The sequence below is a fragment of the Physeter macrocephalus genome, chromosome 19 (genome assembly GCF_002837175.3).
Source record: "Physeter macrocephalus isolate SW-GA chromosome 19, ASM283717v5, whole genome shotgun sequence".
Lineage (NCBI taxonomy): Eukaryota > Metazoa > Chordata > Mammalia > Artiodactyla > Physeteridae > Physeter > Physeter macrocephalus.
The window spans coordinates 4,576,077-4,603,472 of record NC_041232.1 but is presented as its reverse complement, the minus strand read 5'-3'; the positions used below and the strand labels follow the sequence as shown (position 1 = coordinate 4,603,472).

Below are 27,396 nucleotides of genomic sequence, written 5' to 3'. Positions count from 1 at the left end.
AATTTTCATATCTCTCAATAGCAATAGAGGTAACATCAATTTTAGGATAGGAAAACAATATGAAAAGGTGAAGTGATTTATACAAAGTCATACATGAATCAGTAATTGATTTTAGACTGATCTTAACCAAAACTTTTAATGTGATTTTCTTATTCTTCCTTCCTATAGTAAGGTAGTTGAATTTCAGATGGAAATTAATATTTGAGAATAATCCATGGAAACATTTTTCATCCTTTTTTTCTTTCATTGAGAGAGAGAGAAATACCAGAGAAGTGATTTGAAACTGAGGTGTACGTTTTAAATTGGTTGATGGAGATGGTCTCAGTACTACCTTATGATAACTTAGAATTCAGCAGAAGCAAAGAAGTGACACAAATTGATTTTGCAACCAACTCAGTTGTGCTACATTGTAGAAGACTGCTAATCTATAATAAAAATGGGAACTAAGTCGATTACCAACATAGGATTTATTTTTAAATTAGATATTTAGTGATTCAAAATGTTTTTATAAGCTATAAACTAAGTAAGTTATATAAATAAAATCATGAAAGGAAATACCCTTATTTAGTATGGACAATTTTAGTACAACAGACTGTTTCTATTTTTGTAGACCTCAGTTTAAAAATCCTCCGAGAAGATAAAAAATGTCCTGGGTCACTGCATATTATCAAGTGGTAAGTAATTGAAATTCCACCAAAGTTGAACAACATTATTTTTATCATAGCTGAAATTACCCATAAGACTGTTTGGTAAGATCATTTCCTTAAAACTATTGCCTTCTTCCTTTCTTTCTTTTCATCTTCTTTTTTTAAAAATTTCCCAGAAATGTGTAACAATTATTCAATATTATTTTAAGATACTGATTTAGTTTTGTTTTTGAAGAAAATGGACTTTATATAAGAAAGAAAAATATCAATCAAAATTTGATTACTCATCATATGCATGTCAGTGTCCTAAACATTATGGGAGGCCAAAAGAAAAATAAGATGTGATTCCCTATCTCAAAATTGCTTACGTATTATTTATAAAGTACTATCAACATATTAAAAGATATAGGAATTTCTGGGGCTTCCCTGGTGGTGCAGTGGTTGAGAATCTGCCTGCCGATGCAGGAGACACGGTTCGTGCCCCGGTCCGGGAAGATCGCACATGCCGCGGAGCGGCTGGGCCTGTGAGCCATGGCCACTGAGCCTGTGCGTCCGGAGCCTGTGCTCTGCAACGGGAGAGGCCACACAGAGAGAGAGAGAGGCCCGCGTACCACAAAAAAAAAAAAAAAAAAGATATAGGAATTTCTAAAAAAATGATTAAATGGGAAAGGTGAAATGGTTATCAATTTAATGTATTTCACAGCAAAAAACAAATCAGTTTTGTACTTGGGATTCTTTTTGGCTTTGCATCTGGTCCAAATTGACACCAAACATTTATTTCTTGACAGGATTCGAGGTTGTTTTGATGCTTTGGAAAAGAGATACGTAAGAATGTTTTTAAATTTACACCAGGATCAAAGACTCATCCTTTATCCCTTTAAAAGAAAAATTTAGCCTTTCTTTTGTTGTTGTGTTTTAACAGTATACCAGTTCCTACATTTGCATTCATGAACCAGTTTCTTTTTATTTTGTGTCTTTGTTGTCCTGTTGATGTCTCGTTTACATGAATTAGAAATGAAACCCTCATTTTTCTGTTTTACATACTCGTATCTTTTTGACCAAAGAATTTCCTCTGAAGTCACTGGAAGAGATCCACAGGATGTGGGAAAGGGCAGACAAGAATCTGGCATTTAGCACATTGAACATGTTCAAAATAGTGGTGATTCAATTTGCAGATATGAAAGGAAAAAATGGACTTGAATAATCGGTTTTTATTCTATGTTAGTTATTTTGTTAGATATGTTTGACACATGTATATAACCTGTTCCCTCAAAATAGCTAGTATTGTAGCTTGAATTTTTTTAAATGCAGCTTGAATTTTAAGTGCCTTAGATTTTTCTTGCTGCCCAAGACAGCTATGAAGAGTGTAAAAATTAGAGGCTCTAGTCCTAGTTGAAGAGATAATATATAAATGAACTTTCCACCACTGCTTTCTCTTCCTTTCCCCATCTCTGTCTTCTTTTTACTTCTCAATTCCTATTCCTTTAAAAAACCTTAAGGTGAGTAAGCCTTACATTGGATTATTTAGTTGCACTGATATATTTCCTTTTTCATTGAACAGTTATTACTTATGATTTATTCAACACTGACTGGAGGTTGAGGGATACAAAAATAAAACAGATATGAGATTGTGCACACAAAGAACTTATAGACCATGGCAGAAGATAGATGACGTTCATATGCATGGCTGATGATCAGCTATTGCACACTGGCATAGCTGTACCTGTTGTTAAAATGTTGAAGTACTCTATATCCAGTGGTAAATGGTTGCTTCTCTGAGATCCCAAATGACTCCCACCATGTCCTCCCCTTCACCCCACCAGTGTCTCTTCTGGGGTGTCCCTAGACCTTTCCACAATCTAGCAACTAAGGGGTTGACACCTGGCCCAGGGGGGAGCTTCCAGGAACCTAGCACCAGGGCTAAGTTGGCATCTTTTCTGATTGGTCAGTACCTGTGCCATGTTGGGCTGTTAAATTTTGATTTTTTCATGTCAGTTTGATATTTTTATAAAAAATATCACCTTTATCACAAGTATAAATAACCATAATATTCATTAGAAAGTGATGCATGCCAAAAGCAAGATATTGATTATGTGCAAAGGAAGTATGGAAAAGGAGGGGTTAGTATCCAGTGAGGGACATGAGGGAAATCTTTGGGAGAAAATGACTTTGAAGGTCCTTAGTATTTAGACAGGTTGAGAGGGGAAGAAGGTCCTCACCAGTACACTGAACAGCACTCATTCATTCTCCTTTGTCCATTTAGCAACATTTCTTGAGTGCCCATCTTTGAGGGGCAGTGAAATATAGTTAAGAGCTCAAGGTTTAGAAAAAGTCAGTCTGAAGTGAATCCTAGTTCTGCCACTTAATACCTGTGTGATCTTGGCACATAACCTACCTCTTGGTAACTTAGTTTCTTTACAATAATAATAGAACGAACCTCTTAGGGTTGTTTGAGAATTAAATGAGTTAATAATCTAAAGCAGTAGTTTTCAAACATTACCTTGCATCAGTATCACCTGGAGTGCCTGTTAAAACACACATTGCCAGGTTCCACCCCAAAATTTCTGGTGTGAGAATTTTCATTTCAGACAAATTCCAAGTGATGCTGAGACTGCTGGTCTAGGGACCATACTTTCCAACGCATCACTCTCACCATTGCTCACGATGTTCAAGTACACAAGGATTTGAGAACATACCAAGTGCCTTTTACCTTTGTACATATTGTTACTTTTGCCTGCAAAATTTTTTTCCCTACCCCACACCATTTATCTGGCTAATTCCAATTTATCCTTCAGGTCCCAGCCTAAATATTTACTTCCTCGGGGAGGCCTTCCCTGACAACCACCCCCCCGCCACCCCTCTCCCAGCCTAGACTGTCCATCTGTTTAATGGTCACAAGCACTCAGTGCTGCTACTTCATAGCAATTATCACAATTGTAATGATGTACCTATCTGTGTGCTTTTTTTGTTCTCTCCTGCTGGTCTGCATGTTCCCTGAGATCAGGGACCATTTCTATTTTTGAATGAATGAATGAACTATTAATTAAATAATTAATATAAGTTAGAGTTTTACTGTGTAGTCTTAAAATCAATTGTATGCAGTAACCAAAATGGCCACACAGTGTCACTAAAGTTTTAGTCTTTTGGGTGAAATAGGTGAATAATTTGATACAAAGTTATGGTCCTGAAATTTTCTCATTTGTATCCTAGTTTTTAATAGGCTTGCTTATACCTCTATCTCTATATATCTATATATTCCATTATTCTTCCAAACAGAATCTGTTTATAGTAATGTAGATGTAGGGAGGGCAGGGGTTTTGTAGACTTACACCAGACTTAAAATTTTTTATTTTAGTAGATTACTTTCAAAACGCAAACTGTTTTAGAGATGCTTATGGCATAATTAACTTCTAGTAATAATGAATTATTTTGTATATCTTTTGCCTCCCAAACTAGAATGTAACTTATAGAGACTAAGGATAGTTATCTTCTTTTTTTTTTTTTTTTTTTTCCATCTCTCCCCTCCCCAGCAGAACCTTGGGTATAGAGACTCACATGAATGGATGAATAATTAGTATCCATTTCTCTGATCTTCTGATAGTATTTTCTTCCTACCCAGATCTTTCAATTTGAAAGTCATATTTTAATTAGACTTTATTATAATAATAAAGTAATATAGGTATAATATAGTAGGTGTAATATAGTAATGTAGTAATATATTATAATATAGTAATATATTATAATAAAGTAATATATAAATATATTATTTATAATAATAATAATTAAGAAAATATAATAATATAGGTGCAAGTGTATAGTAACAATAGTTTTCTTTTTTCTTGAAGCTACACATGGCAGTACTTACAGTAAGTGCACATTTAAAGACCAAGCCTCTGTCTCTGCTTCATTGTCTTTTGGCAAGTGAAATATTAAAATAGTACTCTCCCCCATTCTCCCTGAATTTCATTGTCTGTCCTATGACATTTTGGAAGAAAAAAAAAACTCTATAAGAAGTTTTAATAAAAGATCACAATCTACATATTTCTTTGCAATATTATAATACATGAGGAAATATATAGGCTATACTATCTGCTTCATCTATTGGCTATCAGAATTTCATTTTCTGAGTTAATTTACAGACTCAAAGCTCTTTGTTTTTGAAGTTTTGCAGACTTTTTTGAAGCTTTGTATACTTCCTGGTATAACACGGTATATGTAGTTAAGAATAGAAGGAAAATGAGAAGATACTATTGAGAGTCTTAGATATATGAGTTATTTTAAAAATTTAAAACCGTAACAAATTACTGCGACTGTAGTGCAGTCGCAGTAATCATAAATATCTGGTTATCAATTTCCTTATAATCAGGGTTCACAGAATGCTCTAAAGCCTCCCTATGTTCACAAAATAAGAGCTTATTCTATCTCTAGCTTGAAATATATATCTCAAGATACATATATATATATATCTTTCAGTACTCAATTAATACAGCACAAATTGAACTCTTCAAATAGAAAATGTATTCTGTGAGGAGTAATCTAGTTTCAGAAATTAAATGCTGTTTATTTTTCCTTAAATAGCTTTACACAAATCCAAAGGAACCTGAGGTAAGAACACATAAAGAGATGGGCAGTATATTATATTTAAATATGTTTAACTGAGTTGAGGCCATAAATTATATCACTAGACTACCATATGAACAAAGTAACTCGTAGTGAGCTTTTTCAGTGTGTTTTATTATAAATGTCACCAATTCTTTATTATGAGATTTAAAAAACTACCTAGGGGTATTGGGAAAAAAGCATTGAGTAGAACTGAGCGTATTACCTAACACGTTAACAGTAAGAATCTGTATGAAAACTACCTTTTATTTTTATTTTTAATGATGCTGAATCCTTTCTATTTCTGACCTTTTTGGCATAATGCTAAACTTTTTTTTAATGGCTAACTTAATTCTCTCCTTTCTGACATTTTCATAGATTTTTTAAGCTTTACCTCTTTACTTCTCTCTCTAAATTTCTCCCCTCTGCTTATTGAATCCTACTCATCCTCAACACCAACTTATGTTTAAAGCTTTCATGAGAGCCTCTTTGGCTGTTTTCTTCACACTAATTTCTCCCTTCTCTAAATTCCTTTCTCCAGCAGGACCTCACAGTTTAACACTCTTAATTAATTCATAAAGATTACTTTATCTCCCTAACCAGATTGTGATTCCTGAAGACAAGTCTTGTCTTCTTTTCGATCTCCCAGTGTGAATTCATAGTCCTGGATACGTAATAGTTACTTGTGCTACTTTGAATGACAGCTGAGGCAGTGGCACAAATGGAGGGAGAAGCCCTTCGTTCTTTCTTCTCATTCTATCCTCTATTTTCCTCCCAGCTTTCTTTCCTCTTCCCTTTCCCTTTTGCTTGCTTTCAGTTTTCCTTCCCTAAACCTATGGATTTAGCCTAACTGGTGACCTTCACAACTAAGTTAAGCGTTTTTTAGCCTTTAGTATCCTTTCTTCTTTGGCAAAATTATAAACAGCTGTTTGAGCAAGGCAGAAGAAAACTGGTGCATGAGGTGGGTAACAATTCCTCAATGCCCAAGCTAAACCTATTTTTATCTTTGTCTCTAGTTTAGTTTCAATTTTTTTTGTTTTCAGTAGGTTTGAGGGGAGGTTTCCCAAAGTAAGATCTCCTGATAAATTGTTAATAAATTGGTCATTTCCTTAGTGCAATAAATTATTATGTTTTCTTATGCATGTAAAACTCATCTGAAACTAATGGTTTTGAGGTAGTGAAATGCTGAGGAAATTGGGCTATCTACAGAAAAATATTTCAGAGTGGGAAGAAAACTGTTAAATGAGTTTTGATGCAGGTAATATACGTAATAATAAAGTTAGAAAGCAAAAGCTTATTATATAAGTTCTGAGCTATCATTTATGACCCAGAAAAAAATATTTTGAACTCTTACATATTGTTTTCTATAGCAGTGATCCCTAACCTCTGTGTTCATGGCACACTCTTGATTACTAGAAAATTTGGTGGCATGTTTAAGGGTATTAAAAGACTTAAAAGGACACCAAATGTGTCAGCAATAATTATGGTATAACTATGGCACAGCAATGTTCATAGTGCCTGAAAGTATCCATGGGGTTACACTGTTTTATGGTTGCTCTTTAGCACCAAGTCACTGATAGAACTATTTACCTCTTTGATCTCTTTCTTCTATGTACTTGCAAAACAGCATTCTCACATAAAGTCTTTCTTTGGCATTTATCTGATATGGTGCCATGTTTCTTGACTCATACTGGTAGAAGTATATATTGTCCCCTAAGCAAAACTGCACAAACAGTAACAACATTAATATTTACCTGAAGCAAAAATGCATTTACACATGGACTAAAATTTGCAGCACTCTTGTGAAGAGTCTGTCATGGTACACCAGTTGAGAACCTCTGTCTTAAATAAGTGTGCTTATCCAGTCCAGAGACCAACAGAGTTTTGGGCATTGCACAGTGTGGTGCTTCTGCACTTCAGGCTTTGTTCTGGTTGCTCCATCTTAAGAAAGAGATGAACTGACGAAAATAACTAGAGTAGTGAAGAGGGCTAGCGTGGCTTTTCTGCAGATACACACTACAGAATGGGTGGAGGGTATTAACAAGATGTGTAAGCCAAAATGTAAATATGTTAAGGAAATGTTTACACAGTTTAATGCATGATAGACCCATAAAGAATTACTATATTTGAATATTGTGAGGATTCAAATCCTACTGTTTCACCATCTGTTTTTCTTTTTGCCTGTTAGAGGTGGTCAACACCACTTTTAATAGACTGCTTCAGGAACTGAACTATAGATGGTCCCTGCTTCTAACCACAATATACTTTTAGATACTTTGTTTTTAAAAATCCTATAGGATGAAATCCTAATTGAATGTGAACTCTATCCTGGCTGAATATTTATTCATTCAGCAAGTATTAATTGGGTTCCCCTTATGTGCCTGAAACACGGGAGTTAATGGGTAGACAAGGTCCCTGCTGTCTGGAAGCTTACATTCTTATGAGGGAGGATAAACAATAAACAAGTAAACAAAAATTAGCAAAACAGTTTCAGATAGATCGTAATGCTTTGAAGAAAATAAAAGTTGGTATGCTGGAGAGTGCTAAGGTGGGAATGGAGGAAGAAAGATTGGAGAGCAGTTTCTGGAAGGCCTCCCTGAGGGGCCACTGTTTGAGCTGAAACTGAATGCCTAGAAGAGTCACCACATGCAGGCCTGTGAGAGGTAATAGCATGTGACTGGCAGAACAACATAGTAGTTAACATTGCAGGCGCTGGAATCAAATCCCAGCTCTACTACTTACTAGCTTCATCTATAATGATGTAATACCTACTCTGAGTGTGGCTATGTAAGAATGAATAGATGTAGAGCATTTAGGGAAGTGCCCAAATATCATGATTATTATCATCAGCTGGAGACAACATTTTCCAGAGTACAGTTGTGTAAAGGCCCAAAGGCAGGAAGGCATCTTGTGTGTTCATGGACAAAGAGGGTGCCCTGAGCCTGGAGCTGAGTGAGTGGGAGGGAAAGAGGCAGGAGATAAGGTCAGAGAGGTAGGCAGGGGACAGATGAGTAAGGCCCGTGGACCAAGGTAAATTCTGGATTTTATTCTAAGGGCAATGGGAAACCATTAACAAAGGAGTGACATGGTCTGATTTGCATTTTCAAAACTTTTTTTGGCTGTAGAACAGAGAATGAATTTGGAGGAGGAGGAGTAGTTCGGAAGCAAGCAGATCAGATGGAAAGAGATGGTATTGGCTTGGATAGGGTGAAGAGAATGAAGGTGAAGAGAACCAGATGGACTTGTGATGTGCTTTGGAGATAGACCTGAAAAGTCTTGCCAATGGATTAGAGTGTGGAGGGAGAATGAAAAGCTGTGTATGTTGCTGTTGCTTTGGTCCATGTGGATACATTCAGTATGATTAATAGAAACCATTGGTGAGCAGTTTAAAGACTCATACTTATTAGGCAACACATTAATCTGAAAAGCAGGAGAATGTTTTATGAGGTGTTAAGAAGAGACTAGTGCCTGCTGTAAACATACCTTCCTTGATCAATCAGACTTGGATGGAAGTTGTTAAGGATTATCATCTTCTATAAAACAATTACAAACATAACTCTTTTATTAGTAGTTGCACTAGGGACCAAATAATAAAGTGTTAATAAAATTATCAGCCACTAAAGGATCTACTCTTGATACAATTTAAAAAAATAAAAGATAGCTCGGAGCATCAAAAAGCTAGAGCTTGTTGAGAAACATGGGCGGTCAGGAAGAACAGGCATTGTTTACTTGACAGGGCAACTATACCACATCAATGCATCAACGCATCAACGGAAGAGAGGATATTGTGTATCTAGCCTGTCTGGAGTGAACCTGTTGCTGTAGGCACCTCTATTCTCACATATCTCTCGTACTCACAAAGCAGCCTTCTAAACTTGGTTTGATTTCTCAAGTAGACTGTCTTGCTAGAAAAAAAGTTTTTTCTCTTAAAAATAACTCCATTACAAGTCAGTCTTTTTAGAGTATAAGCACCATGAGCCAGTTTCCCTAGGACCTGCTCACGTATAATTCATGGGATACCAAATCTCAGAATAGACAAAAGTAACAAGAACATTGTGACTTTTTCTGATCAATCTAACATTCCATTCCCACATTGTCAAGGAACAAACACTGAAATAGATGAATGAAGGGTATTTTTTGTGTTCAGATTTAAACTCATACCCTTGCCTGTCTTTAGCACCTTCTCCAGCTCTGTGTACAGACTATTGCTGACCCTTGAACAACACAAGGGTTAGGGGTGGTGACCCCCAAGCAGTGGAAAATCCATGTATAATTTATGGTAGGTCCTCCATATACACGGTTCCTCTGTATCCTTGGTTCCTCATTCTCAGATTCAACAACCACGAATCATGTACAACTGTAGTATTTACTATTGGAAAAAAATATGTGGGCCTGCATGGTTCAAACCCATGTTGTTCAACAGTCAACTGTATGTGTATCTGGGTCAACTGTTAGCTTCAACTATTAGGCAAATCACTTTATTTTAAATGCAGTATATCTCTCATGAGGAAATCTGTCCTTTATTTCTAGCTTATTTATATCTGTTTATATTTGTCCATATTTATAGCTAGCAGACAGCAGTGGTGTCTAGTTTTTAGTGCAGGATCAAAAGAACAAAAATTAAAAAACACCTGATACCATAGACCCTGGTTCCTTTCTGATTTTTTCTAGCTTTCCTGTTGCCATTCTAGTCTTCCCCAAATTACTACAGAATTCTCTCTCTCCTTTTTTTTTTAACATCTTTATTGGAGTATAATTGCTTTACAATGGTGTGTTAGTTTCTGCTTTATAACAAAGTGAATCAGCTATACATATACATATATCCCCATATCTGTTCCCTCTTGCATTCTCTCTTTTTTTTTCAGGAGTCTCTTAATTGTTCTCATGGTTCCCACTTCTCTGCACTCTTAAAATAGCCAAGGTGATCTTTAAAAATGCAGATCACTCCCATGCTTAAAACCCTTCAATGGACTTCTGGTTTACTTGGAATAAAGTCCAAACCCCTTAGTTAACAAGGCCCCACAACTTTCTCTACAACCTCATCTCCTACACTCTCCCTCTTGCTCACTCATCGTCAGCCATTTGGCCTCCTCTGTGATCCTAGAAGAGGCTTCATTTCCTACTGTAGAGCCTTTGCATTGATGTTTCTTCTGCTGGGGTGCCCCGCTCTCCCCCAGCTCTGCACATGGCTGACCTCTCTTGTCAATGAAGCTCAGCTCAAACATCACCTCTTTAGTGAGGCCTTCCTTGGCCCGTCCAAACCAAATCACCCTCTCCCTTCTGTACTCTGTCACAGCATCTGCTTCATATTGTTCACAGCTCTTATTACTACCTGAAATTATTTTATTTGTTTATGTATTTATTGACCATTTCTCCCACCAGTCTGTGTTTTCCAGAAAAACAGGGACCTTTTCTGTCATGTTCACCATAGTGACTCCACTGCCTGACACAAAGTAGACATTCAATAAATATCCTTTTCATGAATGAATGGTTTCTTAACTAGTTCCACTGTTATTTACCTAAGCTGGGTCAGACACTTGACTCTGTGCTTTAGCTTCTCCAGCTTTAAGATGGTAACAAGAGATTATGCCATCTAACTCATTTTCAGCATGGAGGAGAAAAAGTGTTATCTTTATATCTGGAAATATTACTCCTGAATAATGTAATGCTATAAAACAAACAAGTATGTAGGAGGTATAGTAGGTATACAATGAAAGTGTTCCTTACCTATTATCAGATAAGATTCTGGATTTTTTGAAAATAATTTCTTTCTCTATTCCCTTTGATGTTTCTAGAAAGTGACTGAGATATACCAGTTCAAATTCAAATACACAAAAGAAGGAGCCACTATGGATTTTGACAGGTAGAATCTAAATGTTTAATGAACATGAGAAATATGTAGGATTGAGGTAAACATAAGCTTCTTGAGGCCAGAGATTGGGCTTATACTTCCTTTGTAACTTCCCCAACAATCCCACAAAAAAACACTATTATGAAAAGGGACTGTAAAAATTGTTTAAATTTCTGAAATCCATAGATGAAGCCAGTAGAACAGGCTTCCTTTGCTTCTTTCCTTCTTCTCCTATAGGTGATATTAGTAGGGTCTAAAGGCAGTTTAGTGGTTAAGAGTTCTAATTCCTAAGGCAGAAAGATCTAGCTTGGAACCCCAGCTCTGACTATTACTGGTCATTTAACTTTGGACAGAATAATCAACCTCCCTAAATATTAGTATTCTCATCTGCAGAGTGGAATTAATAATATCTACTTCATATGGTTGCTACGATTATTAAATTATAATGCATATACAAAGCTTTACCCATGCCTGGCACATAATAAACACACAGTAAATTGTACCTAGTGGTGGGGATGGTGGTGGTCTTTGGAGGCAATGGTGGTTGGTGGGTGGCACAGCAGTAGAAATTATATTAATGAGGCTGTCTATGTGGTGTTGATTGAAGAACTCCATGAGGCTCTATCTAGCCACTAATTCAAAGTTTCTCAATTGCTATGCCAAGATATTAACCCTTTCTACCCTCAATATAGCCAGATCAGGACTGGGGTAGATGAAACCCCTGAGCTATTTACCTGTAGATACAAATATTCTCATCTGTTTACCCCAGTATGTCATACAAATATAATTATCTATGTGTCCCTGTATGGAAAAGACTGGAAAGCACTGCATATTCCTATCAAGTCTGAAATTCCAAGTTTTAGATATACTAATGGGTTAAATAGCAAGGGCAAGGACATTTACTTCAGAAGGTCCTTAGTAAAGATGGAGATGTTTTGTTGAGGAGCAACATTTATTCCCCTCCCAGTAGCTTTTGGATTCAGATAGAGCTAAGTATTGCTGATGAGATGGAACAGAAGTGGGGAGGGTGGATGATGGAGAAAAGCCTTGGGTGGTAGAAAGCTGCACCTCAGGGGGATAAGTTTCTCTGAAAGGAATAACACTGAAGAGAAATGTGGCCTAATTCTCAATTTTCCATACTATTAGCTCTGTCTCATCATTTATTATTACAAGTTTAATGATTTCTCTCCAAGATTCACACCCTTAATTATCCTCTCATTTGTAAAATTTACAGACAGCATTAGGATGTGAAGAGGAAGTTAAGTGCTAGGAACAAGAATTAAGGTACTAACCATCATTAGCTAACATCTGTATAACACTTTACAGATTGTTCAGCACTTTTCACGCATATCCTCTAACATAAAACAGCTGCCTTTTACTCTCTAAAATTCAAACATAAGTACAACTGACAAGCAGATTACTCTCTTTTGTTACGAAGGCATATATGTCTAGAGGTGAACAGTAAAACAGAAACGGCTGAATCTGGGACTTCCCTGGTGGTCCAGTGGTTAAGACTGTGTGCTCCCAATGCAGGGGGACGGGGTTCGATCCCTGGTCAGGGAACTAGATCCCACATGCCGCAACTAAAAGTCCTCTCATGCCGCAATGAAGATCCCGCGTGCCGCAACTAAGGCCTGGCACGGCCAAATAAATAAATATTTTAAAAAAGAAAAAAGAAGAAATGGCCAAATCTTTCTGCTACTAAGGGGAAGAGAAGGTAATGCATATGTGACCAAAGGTGGGCATTTGTTCAAGTGATTGTTCATACAAAATTACCTTAACACCTCTTCTATAGTAAAGAAAATTTTCCTTTTAAAAGAGTACAAGGGAGTCTTGAAAATGATTTTACATGAGTATGATTTTATGAATATGGTGTATACTGAAGGATCCCATGTGCTACATGGCTAAAGCCCCTCCCTCTCATTACCTATTTCAAATTGGTTAAATCCTGGTAGACAAAACTTTAAGTTTTTCAAAACTGAAAAAGGAGCAAATGTGTTTCCTTAATGTTTGTTTTATGAATTCACACTATCTCTAGTAGTTCAATTACTAAGGATTATTTTTCAGTATTGAGAAAGGCATTGTAAAAATATATTGCAGTCATAGTCCTTCTTGGAAACTACTCAAATGTGAGACTAATTGGGGAAAAATTTTGGAGAGAAATAAAAAATGTTTAGAGTTGGAAGGTAATTTAGTCCAACTTGTCCATTCATTCATTAATACAACAAATGTTTGAGTACTTAATATAGTTGGGCACTAAACTTAGTACAGTGGAGATGAAAAATATAGCCACTCATAGTCTAGAGGGGACATACAGTTACAAACAGGGGTGGGGTATAGGGATTACCAGGGAAGACTTCCCTGAAGAGATGACACATGAGATAGGTATTAAAGGATAAATTCAGTAGAGTCAGGAAAAGAAGTGGGAAAAGCACATACAAATGCACAGGAGTAAGAGGAACTGGGTAGTAGTTGCAGATGAAGGTGGAGGTGAGTGTGTGGTTGGTTGTGAAAGGCATTGTACACACACTGTTCTCAAATTTGATTGAAAGGTGATGGATATAATAGAAACTTAAGCAAGAGAATGACATGAGTGGATTTTCCTATTAGGAATATTATTTTGGTAGTAGTGTGGAGAATGTTTTGCAGTGTGGGCAAGAAGAAAAGCAGGAAGAATAGTCATTGTCATAATCCATGTAAGAGTGAGAAGGGGATGCCTCTGAGAGATAACCAGATGGTACAAAGGCCCAGAGCTGATGATTGATTTAACTTGGAGAGGTATAGAAATGTGTATAAGCTTATCTCACATAGGAGCTAACTGACATAGAGTGTCTAAGTGACTTGACCGGGGTCATTCAGCCAGTTAACAGCAGAGCCAATATTAAATGTCAAGTCCATTGTTCTCACCATTATAGTATGCGGTTATTTGTAAATCAGATTTTTAAAAAATCAGGTCACGTTTAAAATGTCTTAAGGGAACTTGCTACTTAAGAAATCCTTTGTATATACATTGCAAAAAGTACAATAACTCCTATAATTTACATTCTAAAATAGTCTCAGGAGTGTCCTGAGTTTAGTTTATATTTATCTGATCATAGAGTAAAAAGTTTTGTTCTTTTTAAAATCGATTTTCAATATTATATGTGATTGAAAAGTATGCTGTTTTTCTATGTGGTTATAGCAGTAGCACAACCTTCAAAAGTGGGACAAACAGTGAAGATGTTAAGAAAGCCAGTGTTCTACTGATACGTAAATTGTATATACTGATGCAGAACCTTGGCCCCCTTCCTAATGATGTTATACTTACTATGAAACTCCACTACTATAATGCAGGTAGGTGGAGACCTCTAGTCAAATTCCTTCTTCAGTGCTGAAGTAAATATTTTGGATAAATAGAAGGATTTTGGCAAGCATTTGAAAGAGACGTCTGTTGTTACACGTGGAAGATTATGCTTACTTGTTCTCCTGAAACTCAACAGTTTTCTTGGTTTTCTGCCCTTTTCATTTTGCAGTGACCCCACATGATTACCATCCCCCTGGTTTTAAAGAAGGGGTAAACTCACACTTCCTGCTGTTCGACGGGGAGCCTGTAAACCTGCAAGTGGGATTGGTCTCCACTGGCTTTCATAGCATGAAAGTAAAAGTCACAACCGAGGCCACCAGAGTGTCTGATTTGGAGAACAATCTCTTTCAGGAGAGCAGCCCTACAGAGATCGCCCATCAGGGTCTAGACTGTGATGAAGAGGAAGAGGAATGCAACAATCACGTAAGGCAAAGCTGTAGCAACCCTCCATGGCTTCAGTTAAACCCAGTTTACATTTTTCAGTTCATACACAGGTCATATCATAGTAACAGGATCCAATGGAGTGTGCCGGGTGTAAAAACTGAAACAAAACTAGCCCCTAACCTCGAGTCTTTATTCTAAAACAGCACTATCTTCAAGAAGGAAATATACTCTGTTAGATGAAGTGGTCCATGGCTAGAAGAAAAAAAGACTTTCTAATATACTTCTTTTTATAAAAGGTACCCATGAATTTAGGAAATTTGGGATTTTCTATAACTTATAAGAGCATATTAAACATATTTAAAAATATTACAGGTGTTTATTCATATTCACTGCAAGTATAAGTAAGTTCTTGATTACTGGGGTAGAAAAGTGTTATGGATAAACCTAAGTCAGAGTGCATTCATTTTCACTGCTGTAGATTATTCTACCCTTGGCAGACATTCTTTCTTCCTCTGCAATTGTTATAAACATTCATGTATACACTTCCTCGTACACATATGCAAGAGTGTCTACAGGGAATATACCAAAGAGTCCTAGGGCTTGCACATTTTCAACTTTATTAGGTAATGAAAAACTGTTCTCCAAAATGGTTGTACCAATTTATGCTCCACCAACAGTGGAGGGAGTGCTCTACATTATTGTCAATACTTTTTTTTTTTTAAGTAATACTTTAAATTTTATTTATTTATTTATTTATGGTTGCATTGGGTCTTCGTTGCTGCGCGCGGGCTTTCTCTAGTTGCAGCGAGCGGGGCTACTCTTTGCTGGTGAGCAGGCTTCTCATTGCGGTGGCTTCTCTTGTTGTGGACCACAGGCTATAGACATACGGGTTCAGTAGCTGTGGCTTGCGAGCTCTAGAGCGCGGGCTTAGTAGTTGTGGCGCATGGGTTTAGTTGCTCCGCGGCATGTGGGATCTTCCGGGACCAGGGCTCGAATCGGTGTCCCCTGCATTGTCACGCAGATTCTTAACCACTGTGCCACCAGGGAAGTCCCCTTGTCAATACTTAATTTTACCCAAGTTTATGTTTTCTGCCTAACTCCTGGATGTAAATGGTAATGCTTCATGATTTGATTTTGATTTGCATTTCCCTGATTATTAGTGAGTTTAAGCATCTTTTCATGTATATTGGCTGTTCTGGTTTTCTTATGTATAAAGTAACTGTTCAAGTCTTTCATGCATTTTTCTATTGGATTATTTATCTTTTCCTCATTGATTTAAAAATATGTTCTGAATAATAATTATTTTGCATTATTTATGTTGCAATTTTTTTTCAGGTTTGTGGCTTGTCTCTTCACTTTCTTTAAGATGTTTTTGCTAAAGAGAAGTTCTTAATTTTAATGTAGTCAACTCTTTTCCTCCAATATGTGCTTTTGGATATTAAGAAATTCTTCCTTATCTGAGTTCATTTTTAATACTCCTCTATTTTGTTATAAAAATTTTAAGGTTTTTCTTTTTACATTTTTATTCCACTTGGAGTTTATTTTTATTTGTGGGGTAAGGTAGACCAGACCCCTTTTACATTTTAAAATCCAAGTGTAATATACATACAGAAAAATACATATATCATAGTGATACAGCTCAATAAATATTCACAAACTGAACACCAGGGCTGGGATGAGAGTGAGGCAAACAAGGTAAGAGTGAGTACCACCTTAAATATTACTTCCTAGGTGTCTTGTTTGCCTCCATTCCAGCCCTACTGAATACACATGTGAAATCAGCACCCAGATCAAGAAACAAAATACTACCAGCACCTTGAGAAAACTCAGTCTGCTTTGCAGTCACTGTTCTACTCAACAGGAGTATCTCTATCCTGGCTTCTAATAGCATTGATCAGTTTCTCTTGTTTTTTATTTTATAGATGTGGAATCATGGAGTATGAAACATTTTTTCACTGCTTTGAACATTCCGAACATGTTTTTTAGTGAAATATATACACACTTCTGGAGGGAATAGATTTACTAGGAGTAGAATTGCTGGGTCACAGGATATGAGACATTTAGCTTTAATAGATACTACAAAACAATTTCCAAAGTGCTTGTGCCAATTTACACTACCATCAGCAAGTTTTGGTTGCTCCACATCCTCACCAACTGTTGGCATTTTCCATCTTTTTAATTTTAGCCATTCTGGTGGGTGTGTAGTGGTAGGTCATTGTGGTTTTAATTTGCAGTTTCCTGATGACTAATGAAGATGAGCACCTTTTCACATGTTTATTGGCCATGTTGGATGTCCTCTTTTGTGAAATGTCTTTTCAAGTCATTTGTCATTTTTCTATTGGTTTCTATTGGGTTTGTCTTTCATTCTTATGGATTTGTAGGAGTTCTGAATATATATTCCACATATAAGTCCTTTGTCAAATACATGTATTGTGAATATCTCTTCAACTTTCTAACTTGCCTTTTTACTCTCTTAACGGTGTATTGTGATGAACAGAATATTAATTTTAATACAGTTCAACTTATCAATCTTTTCAGCTATCTTTGGCAGTTTTTATTTAAAAAATTTTATCCACTCTAAAGTTTACAGAGATGTAGTCTATGTTTTTCTCTAACAAGGAGAAATAGCTGCAGAAACAGAAGTGATTTTAAAAATTATAAGATACCTCCATGAATAATATCATACCAAAAATATAAATAACTGACCTTTCTCTCCCCTATCTTCAAGTATTTATATATTTTGGTATGACGTTATTCATGGGGGTCTCATAATTTTTAAAATTGCTTCTGCTTCTGTAGTTATTTCCCTGTTTTTATATCTGGTGTTTATTTGTGCCCCATTTGTTTTTCTTGGTTAGATTGGCCCCAAATCAGTATTTTTTATTACTCTTTTCAAAGTCATCTTTTAGTTGTGCTGATCTCTTCTGTTGCTTTGTTTTTCTATTTTGCTCATGTTTTGCTTTTAACTTTGCCTTCTTCTATTTCTCTGGTTTGGTTTTGTCTCCCTTATTCCAAACTGATCTCTCCATCAATATATAGACATATATATTCTACGAGTACCTCGAATTCAGTATCAAATGGAATTTCAACTTCTTACCAAACATGCTCTTCTTCCTCCCAGGTTCCTTATCTTTGTATTTCATTAAAACTTTACCAAGCAGCCTGACCAGGAATGTGTTCAACTCCTATTTTCTTCTCACTTTTCACAGCCTTTTGGTTACCATTTCCGTCTGTTTTGTATCTGAAATACTTCTCCAGTCTGGCCCTGTTGCCGTTGTAGTGATTCAGGCTGTCATCATTGCTTTCTTGGTGAAGGACAGCTGAGCCTCCTAACTGAGTCTCCCTGATGTCAGCATTGCCCCTCTAATTTGTCTTCCAGAGTGCCAGAAAGTGAGGGTACTAAAACTATGATGATCATTTTCAAATATTTCAAGTTGATTTATTTTGTGTAATTTCAAAGGTCAGAATGAGAGCCAGAAAATGAAAATTACATTGGCTGGGTGAGGTGTGCAGAGGTTGATTTTGGCTCAAGAGAAGGAAGAACTTTCTCTTAAAAAATTTTAAAGCAATATCATAATGATATTAAAGTAATTTAAAAAGCAGTGCAAATCTTTCAGCTGTCCTACCATCCCATCCCATCAGTACTGTTTTCTTTCCTTTTTTTTTTTTTTTTTTTTTTTGCCACACCACAGCATGTGGGATCATAGTTCCCCAACCAGGGATCAAATCTGTGCCCCCTGCAGTAGAAGCACAGAGTCTTAACCGCTGGACTGCCAGGGAAGTCCCTGTTTTCATTTTTATATGTTCCATCCCATCTAGTCATTTTCCACAGATATACATATATTTATACATGATTTTAATCATGGTATAAATATAAATTTGTTTTATTGATAATTTTATACTTAATATTAATTTTATAACTATGTCCCACCTTACTCTTCATATTTTTAATTTTAATGAACTTTTTTTTCCATTTAGGTATTATACCATTTTCCTACATTAAACATTTAAGTTAATTCCTGATTTTACTATTATAAATGGTGTTGTAATAAATACCTGTGTATGTATGGCAGAATCTTCCCTTATTTTCTAAGGGTATAGTATCAGGAGTGAAATTTACAGAGCCTGAAAATTTGTATAGCTCTCAAATGAGTATTATCATTTTCCAGAAGCTTCCAGCTTCTCTACCTCCTCAGGATGGATTTTCTAAAAATGACAACTACTTGATAAAACTGTCTTGAGAAGGGAGAATGCTTTGTCGACAGCTGTGTTCAAGTACAGGTATATACTATGTTCAAGATAGAGTATAGATGATTGTCTCTAGGGTGTTGCAAGAGAAAATCATGATTTAGGGGTAAGGTTGAACTAGACTGACCTCTGAGGTCCCTTCCATGCTAAGATTCCCTGGGTTACATTTTGAATTCCTATTAAGAGCATAATGGGGCTTCCCTGGTGGCGCAGTGGTTGAGAGTCCGCCTACCGATGCAGGGGACGCAGGTTCGTACCCCGGTCCGGGAAGATCCCACATGCCTCGGAGTGGCTGGGCCCGTGAGCCATGGCCACTGAGCCTGCGCGTCCGGAGCCTGTGCTCCGCCAACGGGAGAGGCCACAACAGTGAGAGGCCCGCATAACACAAAAAAAAAAAAAAAAAAAAAAGAGCATAATGCCCTGCTAAGCACTGTGAGGAAAATTAAGACATATAAAATATAGTTTCTACCTTTGAGAACTCTAGCTGAAGAGACAATATCTACATGATATAAAGAAAAATAATACTGGAGAGTATATGAATGATAGAAATAATATTAACTAACAATACTGAGTATGGTACTCAGGGCTTCACATGTATTATCACTTTAAATCTTCCCAGCTATTTTATGAGGTAGATTCTATTATTATCCTGATTTTACAAAGGTGAAAACTGAGACTTAGAGAAATTAGCCCAAGGCTACAGATACAGTGAATAAGTAGCAGGGCCAGAATTCAAATCAAGGCAGTTGGACTCCAAAGCCTGTGCTCTTAGGATACAGAAATAAAGGTAAACTGGCACTGTGTGGGAAGGTTTCACTGAGTTGATTTTATGGATACATCAGTTTGATTGGCAGAGATTAAGGCAGAGGACGTTCCAGGCAAGTTGGAAAGTACAGTGTGGTAGCATCAGAACTTCTGTCTCTATGATTTGGAATTCCAATTCTGAACCTTCCACATCTTTCCCTGTATCCTACCTGGCTTTGCTGAAATCTCTACTTTTCGTAAACTTTAACTCAAAGATTTTTAAAAGCTTTTTTAAATCATAAAATTTTTCTATTAAAATATAAAGTTTACAAAATCTTGATCAAACAGCTCATACTGCTTTTTCACCAGTGATCCATAGTAAAGAAGTAATTTAACATAATCATCTTGTGAGGTTATTGTAAGATTGAAAAAAATATTTTAATACCATTTTCTTTTTCAGGTTATTTCTTATCTCAGGCACAGAAAGACAAATATAAAAGATTTCTACCAATAGTTGAAATTATTCAATATTTGTACTCTTCATTTTCTGCTGTGATCCTTAAGATCTGAAGAACAATGTAAAACTGAGATCATAGTTTGGCAATGGATTCAGAAATGATTAGAGATAAACTTGAAATTTAAAATTTCTTAGATGATAAGAACTCTTAAAGCCTAACTCCACTTGGAAAATAGGACACAGAACCCAAGTAAAGAGACCAAGGAATCCCAGGACAAAACAGGGTTATGTAGAACTGTCTGAAAGACCCTGTCCCAAATGTGTCCTTATTTTTTCTATCTCTGCGACATCTTCAGGACAGGTCTTCCTTCCTTGTAGGGGTGGTTTAAGCTTAAGGCCTTAGGTAGTAAGAACTCATCTATGTGGTGACAATAACCACATGTTCTGGAATTGGTTGTAGAATCTTATTTAAATTTTATGCTAAGTTTAAATGCTGAGGGAAAAGTACCTCTTTCTAATAGAGGTAGTTAACCCAGGCTCCTTAAAGGACTAGTAATTACTGATACATCCAGACAGCTATAAAAAGATGGAGGGCTAATGTTGCACATATCTATTGTAGAGACTGATGGTCCTAGTTTATTAAGCCATTACAGCTCTTTGGGAATTCGTATTTTTATCAATTTTTTTTTTTTTTTTTTTTTTTTTGCTACGCGGGCCTCTCACTGTTGTGACCTCTCCCGTTGCGGAGCACAGGCTCCGGACGCGCAGGCTCAGCGGCCATGGCTCACTGGCCCAGCCGCTCCGCGGCATGTGGGATCTTCCCAGACCGGGGCACGAACCCGTGTCCCCTGCATCGGCAGGCGGACTCTCAACCACTGCGCCACCAGAGAAGCCCTATTTTTATCAATTTTTAAGTGGGGATCCATAGGCTGTAATTTTCTAATTTTCTGAGCTTTTTATGAGTTTTTGTACCCTCAGAAAGGGTTGCTTTTTCTTTTTGATGAATTCCACAAAATAATACATATATTATAACAATATATGCATTTTTTTCCCTGTGTGAAGGCCATTTCTTACCTTTGTGCTAACACATTTGATTAAAGTGTAAATGATTTGTTTTTGAGAAATTAGAATGTAAAGTACATTGGTGCCAAAGTAAATGGTACCATTTAAGTGTGGACTAGAAAGATATTTTTTGCAATTCCTTAGAATTGCTTTGTATTCTAGTCAGCGGATTAAAACAAGAGCCTTTTCATTCAGAATCTATTTTTTCCCACTAAACTCTGAACTGAAGTTTTGCATTTTTGAGGTATAGTCTGATGATTTTCATAGTATTACATCTCTTGAAGCATATATGCCTTGTTTGATACAATGTAGTGTTGGCAAGAATATCTTAGATTCTTGGAAATAGAGTTGATTATTGAAAACGTTGGAAGAGGCACATTATCTACAGAAAATATTCAGACTTTAAAACCACACATCATTCTCTCTTTATCATGGGGCTATAGTCCTTTTCACAAAGTTTCTTTTTGTCAAATAGGAAATTTTTTTCAATTAATTTTTCTGTTCTGCATTACAGAATATAATTGTTATCCTCTGTTAACCATGAAAAGAGGAATGAAAGTTGGTTGACTTTTCCATCAGTCGTATAAGTCATCTCTTTTTTAAAATGAACCACTCTATAACATATCAGAGAATTATTTCCTTCTTTTGTGAGTGGGAAGAGCCACTCTGATGATCTGTGTATGTTTCATTTACATAAAGAAAAAAAGAGTATATTGATATATATATATTACAACAGAAAAAAAGCATAGTGAGTAATCTTAGGTAATAACACTTTGGATGTTACTATTATTAAACCCTTGCATTAAAAGAAGTAAGTTTTGTTTTTTAAAAAAAGGAGTAAGACTGAGAATGTTCTTTTTGGTTTAAAAAAAATGCCTGTAATAATCTGAAATAATACAATGTTATCCTTATACTAAAACCAGTGTAATATGAGGCTCTATTTAGAGTTTTTTTTTAAAAATAAAGACTTTATTGAGATTTAGTCAATTACATATTGGAAAAAAATATAATGATAATGTTACTTAATTATATAGAATTATATACAGTTGGCCAATTTTTCTAATACTTGTTATATGTGCTGCTAGTTTTCCATTTGAAGTTACATTGCCTGTTGGTAAACAGATAAGATTATGGTTTGTAACAAACCCAGGCATTGTAAGGAGAGTAATTCTTTTGGTATTTATATTAGGATCTCAAAATTGAGATTTAAGACTTCAGAAGATCAGTCCTTCAGACAGTGATAAAGAGGAGCTAGAAACGGAAGTATATATATAAATCCTCTATGGAGCCACCACCTCAAATTTGCTTCTTCCTGTATGATGGAGGGCTCCTCCTGCTTTGATAACAAAATTCAGAACAAAGAGAAACCTTATAGCTAATGGCACTGGTCTGACATTAAAAGAAGTCTACACTTAGCTCATTGTGAAGAAAGTTTAAAATAATATCCTAAAATATTCTAATCAACCATAAGTTATAACATCTATTGAGTCAGCAAATTTATATTGAAGCCTATCATGCTTGACTCACTGTACAAAGGTAGTAGACACAAAGATAAACACGTCAAATCCCTGATTCAGAATCGCTCAGGAGAAATGGAACAAGTAGCTGTTATATAAATAATAATAATAATCAGCATTTATTAAGTGCCTACAAAGGGCTTTATACACACATGGCTTCAATTGATCCCAACAACTTTGCATAACATTTTATAGCTGAAGGAACAGAAGTTCATAGACATTAAGTAGCATATCCAAGGTTGCCCAACTAGAAAGCATCAGAGTCAGTATCAGAGAACCTAGGTCTCTCTGGCTCCAAAGCTCATCCTCAGTCCATTAAACCTTACATTCATTCATGTAGGAGAGAATGTTAAAAATCCCACAAGAGAGCAAAAATCCTATAGAATGATTAAATTCCACTTTTATTCATGAAGGAATAATGTAACAGACTTGCTCTCCTGTTATAAAAAATTAGGAAACTGGGTAAAATATATGAAGCAACTGTTTTCAGACATTAGATAACAGGAAGGGCAAAACTGTGATCCCTGAGAGCAGAAAAACAAGATGAGCCTTAAAACTGCACCTTCTGTCAGGGGGTCCTTTCTGGACCACCGGTGTGGGAAGGGGGAACCCAAGCAGAGCATGGCATCTTGCTGGGTTGAAGAAACAGATTGGAGTTTGAGGAAGCTGAAGCACCTGGGGACAGAGTATCAGAAGGGAGGGATCTACAGAGAGAAAGAGCTCCAGAAATCATCACTGGCATCCCTTGAGTCTTTTGTTGAATATTCAGCTTCTTAGGTATGGGTTGAAATTCTACAAGGTTGGACACAGAAAACTATTGGGGGGACTGTAAAAGATTCTTAGAACTCTCACAAGACTGACAGACGTTCACATAACGATCAGTTATGTGGAGAGACCTTGTTGAATACCTGGAACATTCAATAGAGACTCCAGAAGGGTTACACCTCAGCATGAAAGCTAAACCAATCCTTTAGTGAAGGCCTCCAAACTGAATTCTAACAGCTTAAAAACAAGCCTTGAAAGGATCAAGCTTATTTGCCTGCCAAAATAACATTCAACACTTTTTAGAGGAAAACAAAGTCCAAACACTCAACTATGTAAAATTCTTATTGTCCAGAATCCGATAACAATTCATTCACATGTAAAGCAGCAGAAAAACTGACCCATAACCAAGGAAAATTAGTCAATAGAAGGAAACCCAGAAATGCCAGCAATGATAAAATTAGCAGATAAGGACTTTAAAACAACTATTATACCAAGTGCAATGATAACCTATGTTTACACAAAAACATGTATACAAATGTTTATATTGACATTATTTGTAATCTCCCACAACTGGAAACAACCAAGATGTTCTTTAATGGGAGAATGGATAAATTTAAAATAAAAAAGAACAAACTACTGGTACCTGCAACATCATGGATCAGTTGCAAATACATCATGCTAAGTGAAAGAAGCCAGAATCAAAAGACTACATACTGTATGATTCTATTTATACAACATTTTTTTCTTGAACAGCTTTATTGAGATATAATTCATATACCATACAAATTGCCCACTTAAAGTATACAATTCAATGGTTTTTAGTACGTTCAAAGAGTTGTGCAACTATCATCACAGTCAATCTTAGAACATTTTCATCACCCCAGAAAGGAACCCCATACCCTTTAACTATCACCTCCCTATTTCCTCTTTCCATCTCTCCCCCAAGTCTTAAGCAACCATTAATCTATTTTCTGTCTCTATAGATTTTCTTATTCTGAATATTTCATATAAGTGAAGTCACACAATATATTGTGTTTTGTGACTGGCTTCTTTCACTTAGCATTATGTTTTCAAGTTTCACCCATGTGGTAGCATGTATTGGTGCTTCATCCCTTTTTATGGCTGAATAATATTCCATTGAATGGGTATACCACATGTTTATCTATTCATCGGTGATGGACAGTTAGGTTGTTTCCACCTTTTGGCTATTATGAATAATGCTACTATAAACATTCATGTGGGACTTCCCTGGTGGTCCAGTGGTTAAGACTCCGTGCTTCCACTGCAGGGGGCACGGGTTCGATCCCTGGTCGGGGAACTAAGATCCTGCATCATGCCAACAACAACAACAACAAAATGAAAAAACATTCATGTACAAGTTTTTTGGAACACCTATTTTTAATTCTCTTGGGTATATACCTAGGAGTGGCATTGCTGGGTCCTATTAACTCTGTTTGATCATTTGAAGAACTCCAAAACTGTCTTCTAAAGTGGCTGCACCATTTTATATTTCCCCCTGCAGTGTATGCAAGTTCTAATTTTCTTCACATCCACAACAAGACTTAATGTCATTTTTTGATTCTAGTCATCCTAGTAGGTATGAAGTAACTGGTATCTCATTGTTATGATTTCTATATCTGTAGCAACTAGTGATATCATTGTTTATTGTCCATTTATATATCTTTCATGGAGAAATGTTTATTCAGATATTTTGCCCATTTTTAAGTTAGGTTATTTGTAAACAACAATAAAAACTGTTGAGGTGTAAAAATTCTTTATTTCCTGGGTACAGTCTCTTAACAGATGTATGACTTGGAAATATTTTCTCCCATTCTATGAGTTGTCTTTTCATTTTTGTGATGGTGTCCTTTGAAGCACAAATGGTTTTTAATTTTGATCAAGTCCAAATTATCCATTTTTTCTCTTGCTTATGCTTTGTGCGATGTGTGTATGTGATATCCAAGAATCCTTTGCTAAATCCAAGGTCATGAAGATTTACTCCTTTGTTTCCTTCTAGGAGTTTTATAGTTTTAGCTCTTACATTTAGATCTTTGATACAGTTTGAGAGTCAATTTTAGTATATGGTGTGAGGTAAGAATCTGACAGCATGCTTTTGCATGTGGATATTCCAACACCATTTGTTCAAAAGACTATTCTTTCTCCCTGAAATGGTCCTAGTACTCTTGTCAAAATCAGTTGACCATAGACAGATGGTTTTATTTTGGGACTCTCAATTCTATTCCATTAGTCTATGTGTCTATCCTTATGCCAGTACCACACTGTCCTGAATACCATTGTTTTGTAATAAGTTTTGAATCAAGTATGAGTCCTCCTACTTCCTTCTTTTTTCTCAGGATTGTTTTGGTTATTCTGAGTTCTTTGCAATTTCATATGAATTTGAGAATCAGCTTATCAATTTCTATAAAGAAGTCTGCTAGGATTCACATAGGGATTGCATTGAATCTCAAGATTAGTTTGGGGATTAGTGACATCTTAATAATATTAAGCGTTTTGATCCATGAACATGGGATATTTATCCATTTATTTAGATTTTCTTTAATTTCTTTCAGCAATGTTAGTTGCACACATCCTGTTAGTTCTGTTTCTCTTCAGAACCCTAGATAATACACTTGCTGAACTTGTTAGTTCTAATAGTTTTTTAGTGGATTCTTTTAGGATTTTCCACATACAAGATCATGTCATCTGCAAATAGATACACTTTTACTTCTTCCTTTCCAATCTGGATGCATTTTATTTCTTTTCCTTTTGTAATTGCCCTGGCTAGAACTTCCATTACAATGTTGAAGAGAAGCGGTGAGAGTGGACAGCCTTGTCTTGTTCCTGATCTTAGGAGGAAAAGCATCCGGTGTTTCACCATTAGGTATGTTATTGACTATAGTTTTTCAGTAGGTGCCCTCTAACATGTTGAATAAGTTTCCTTCTATTCCTAGTTTATTCAGTGTTTTTTTTTTAATCGTGAAAGCCTGTTGGATTTTGTCAAATGCTTTTTTTCTGTTAAGATGATCAAGTGATTTTGATATGATGTATTGCATTAATTGATTTTTACATATTAAACCAAACTTGTATTTCTGGGATAAATCCCATTTGGTCATGGGAGATTTTATATATATATAGATAGATAGATAGGTAGATTTTTTTTTTCCCTGAATACGGTTTGCTAAAATTTTGTTAAGGATTTTTATGTCCACATGTATAAGAGATATTAATCTAGTTTTCTCTTCTTGTGATGTCTTTGTCTGGTTTGGTATCAGGATAACATTGGCCTCATAAAATGAGTTGGGAAGTGTTCACTCCTTTTCTATAGTTTGTGGAGAGTTTGCATTAGTTTTTCTTTGAATTAAAATAAGCTAGCTGGGTCTGGGTTCTTCTTTCTGGGTAGTTTTAAACTTATTATTAATTCAGTCTCTTCACTTGTTATAGATCTATTTAGATTTTCTATTGATATTTCTTCTTGAGTCAGTTTTAGTAGTTTGTATCTTTCTAGGAATTTATTATTTCAGCTATGTTATCTCTATTGACATATAACTGGTTGTAGTACTCCTTTATACTGCTTTCTTATATTTTTGTAAAGTCAGTAGTAATGTTTGCTGTTTTATTTCTTTTTTAAAATTTTATTTAGTCAGTAGTAATGTTTGCTGTTTTATTTCTTTTTTTAAATTTTATTTATTTATTTATTTGTGGTACGCGGGCCTCTCACTGCTGTGGCCTCTCCCGTTGCGGAGCACAGGCTCCGGACGCGCAGGCTCAGCGGCCATGGC

At 36.0% G+C, this 27,396-nt stretch overlaps 1 protein-coding gene across 2 annotated transcripts in view; it reads left to right on the top strand.

The window, feature by feature from the left end:
• HORMAD2 (HORMA domain containing 2) overlaps nucleotides 1–27,396 on the top strand; it is a 91,402-nt gene that overhangs the window by 11,851 nt on the left and 52,155 nt on the right. Inside the window, exons 3-10 of one of the 2 annotated variants that reach the window (XM_024121033.3) lie at nucleotides 611–674; nucleotides 1,436–1,472; nucleotides 4,493–4,513; nucleotides 5,226–5,252; nucleotides 11,042–11,109; nucleotides 13,387–13,395; nucleotides 14,282–14,430; nucleotides 14,610–14,863. In XM_024121033.3, the coding sequence (XP_023976801.1) occupies nucleotides 611–674; nucleotides 1,436–1,472; nucleotides 4,493–4,513; nucleotides 5,226–5,252; nucleotides 11,042–11,109; nucleotides 13,387–13,395; nucleotides 14,282–14,430; nucleotides 14,610–14,863 (629 nt within the window). Of the gene's footprint in view, nucleotides 1–610; nucleotides 675–1,435; nucleotides 1,473–4,492; nucleotides 4,514–5,225; nucleotides 5,253–11,041; nucleotides 11,110–13,386; nucleotides 13,396–14,278; nucleotides 14,431–14,609; nucleotides 14,864–27,396 lie in introns of both variants that reach the window. The other variant, XM_007128651.1, reaches the window with a different exon arrangement.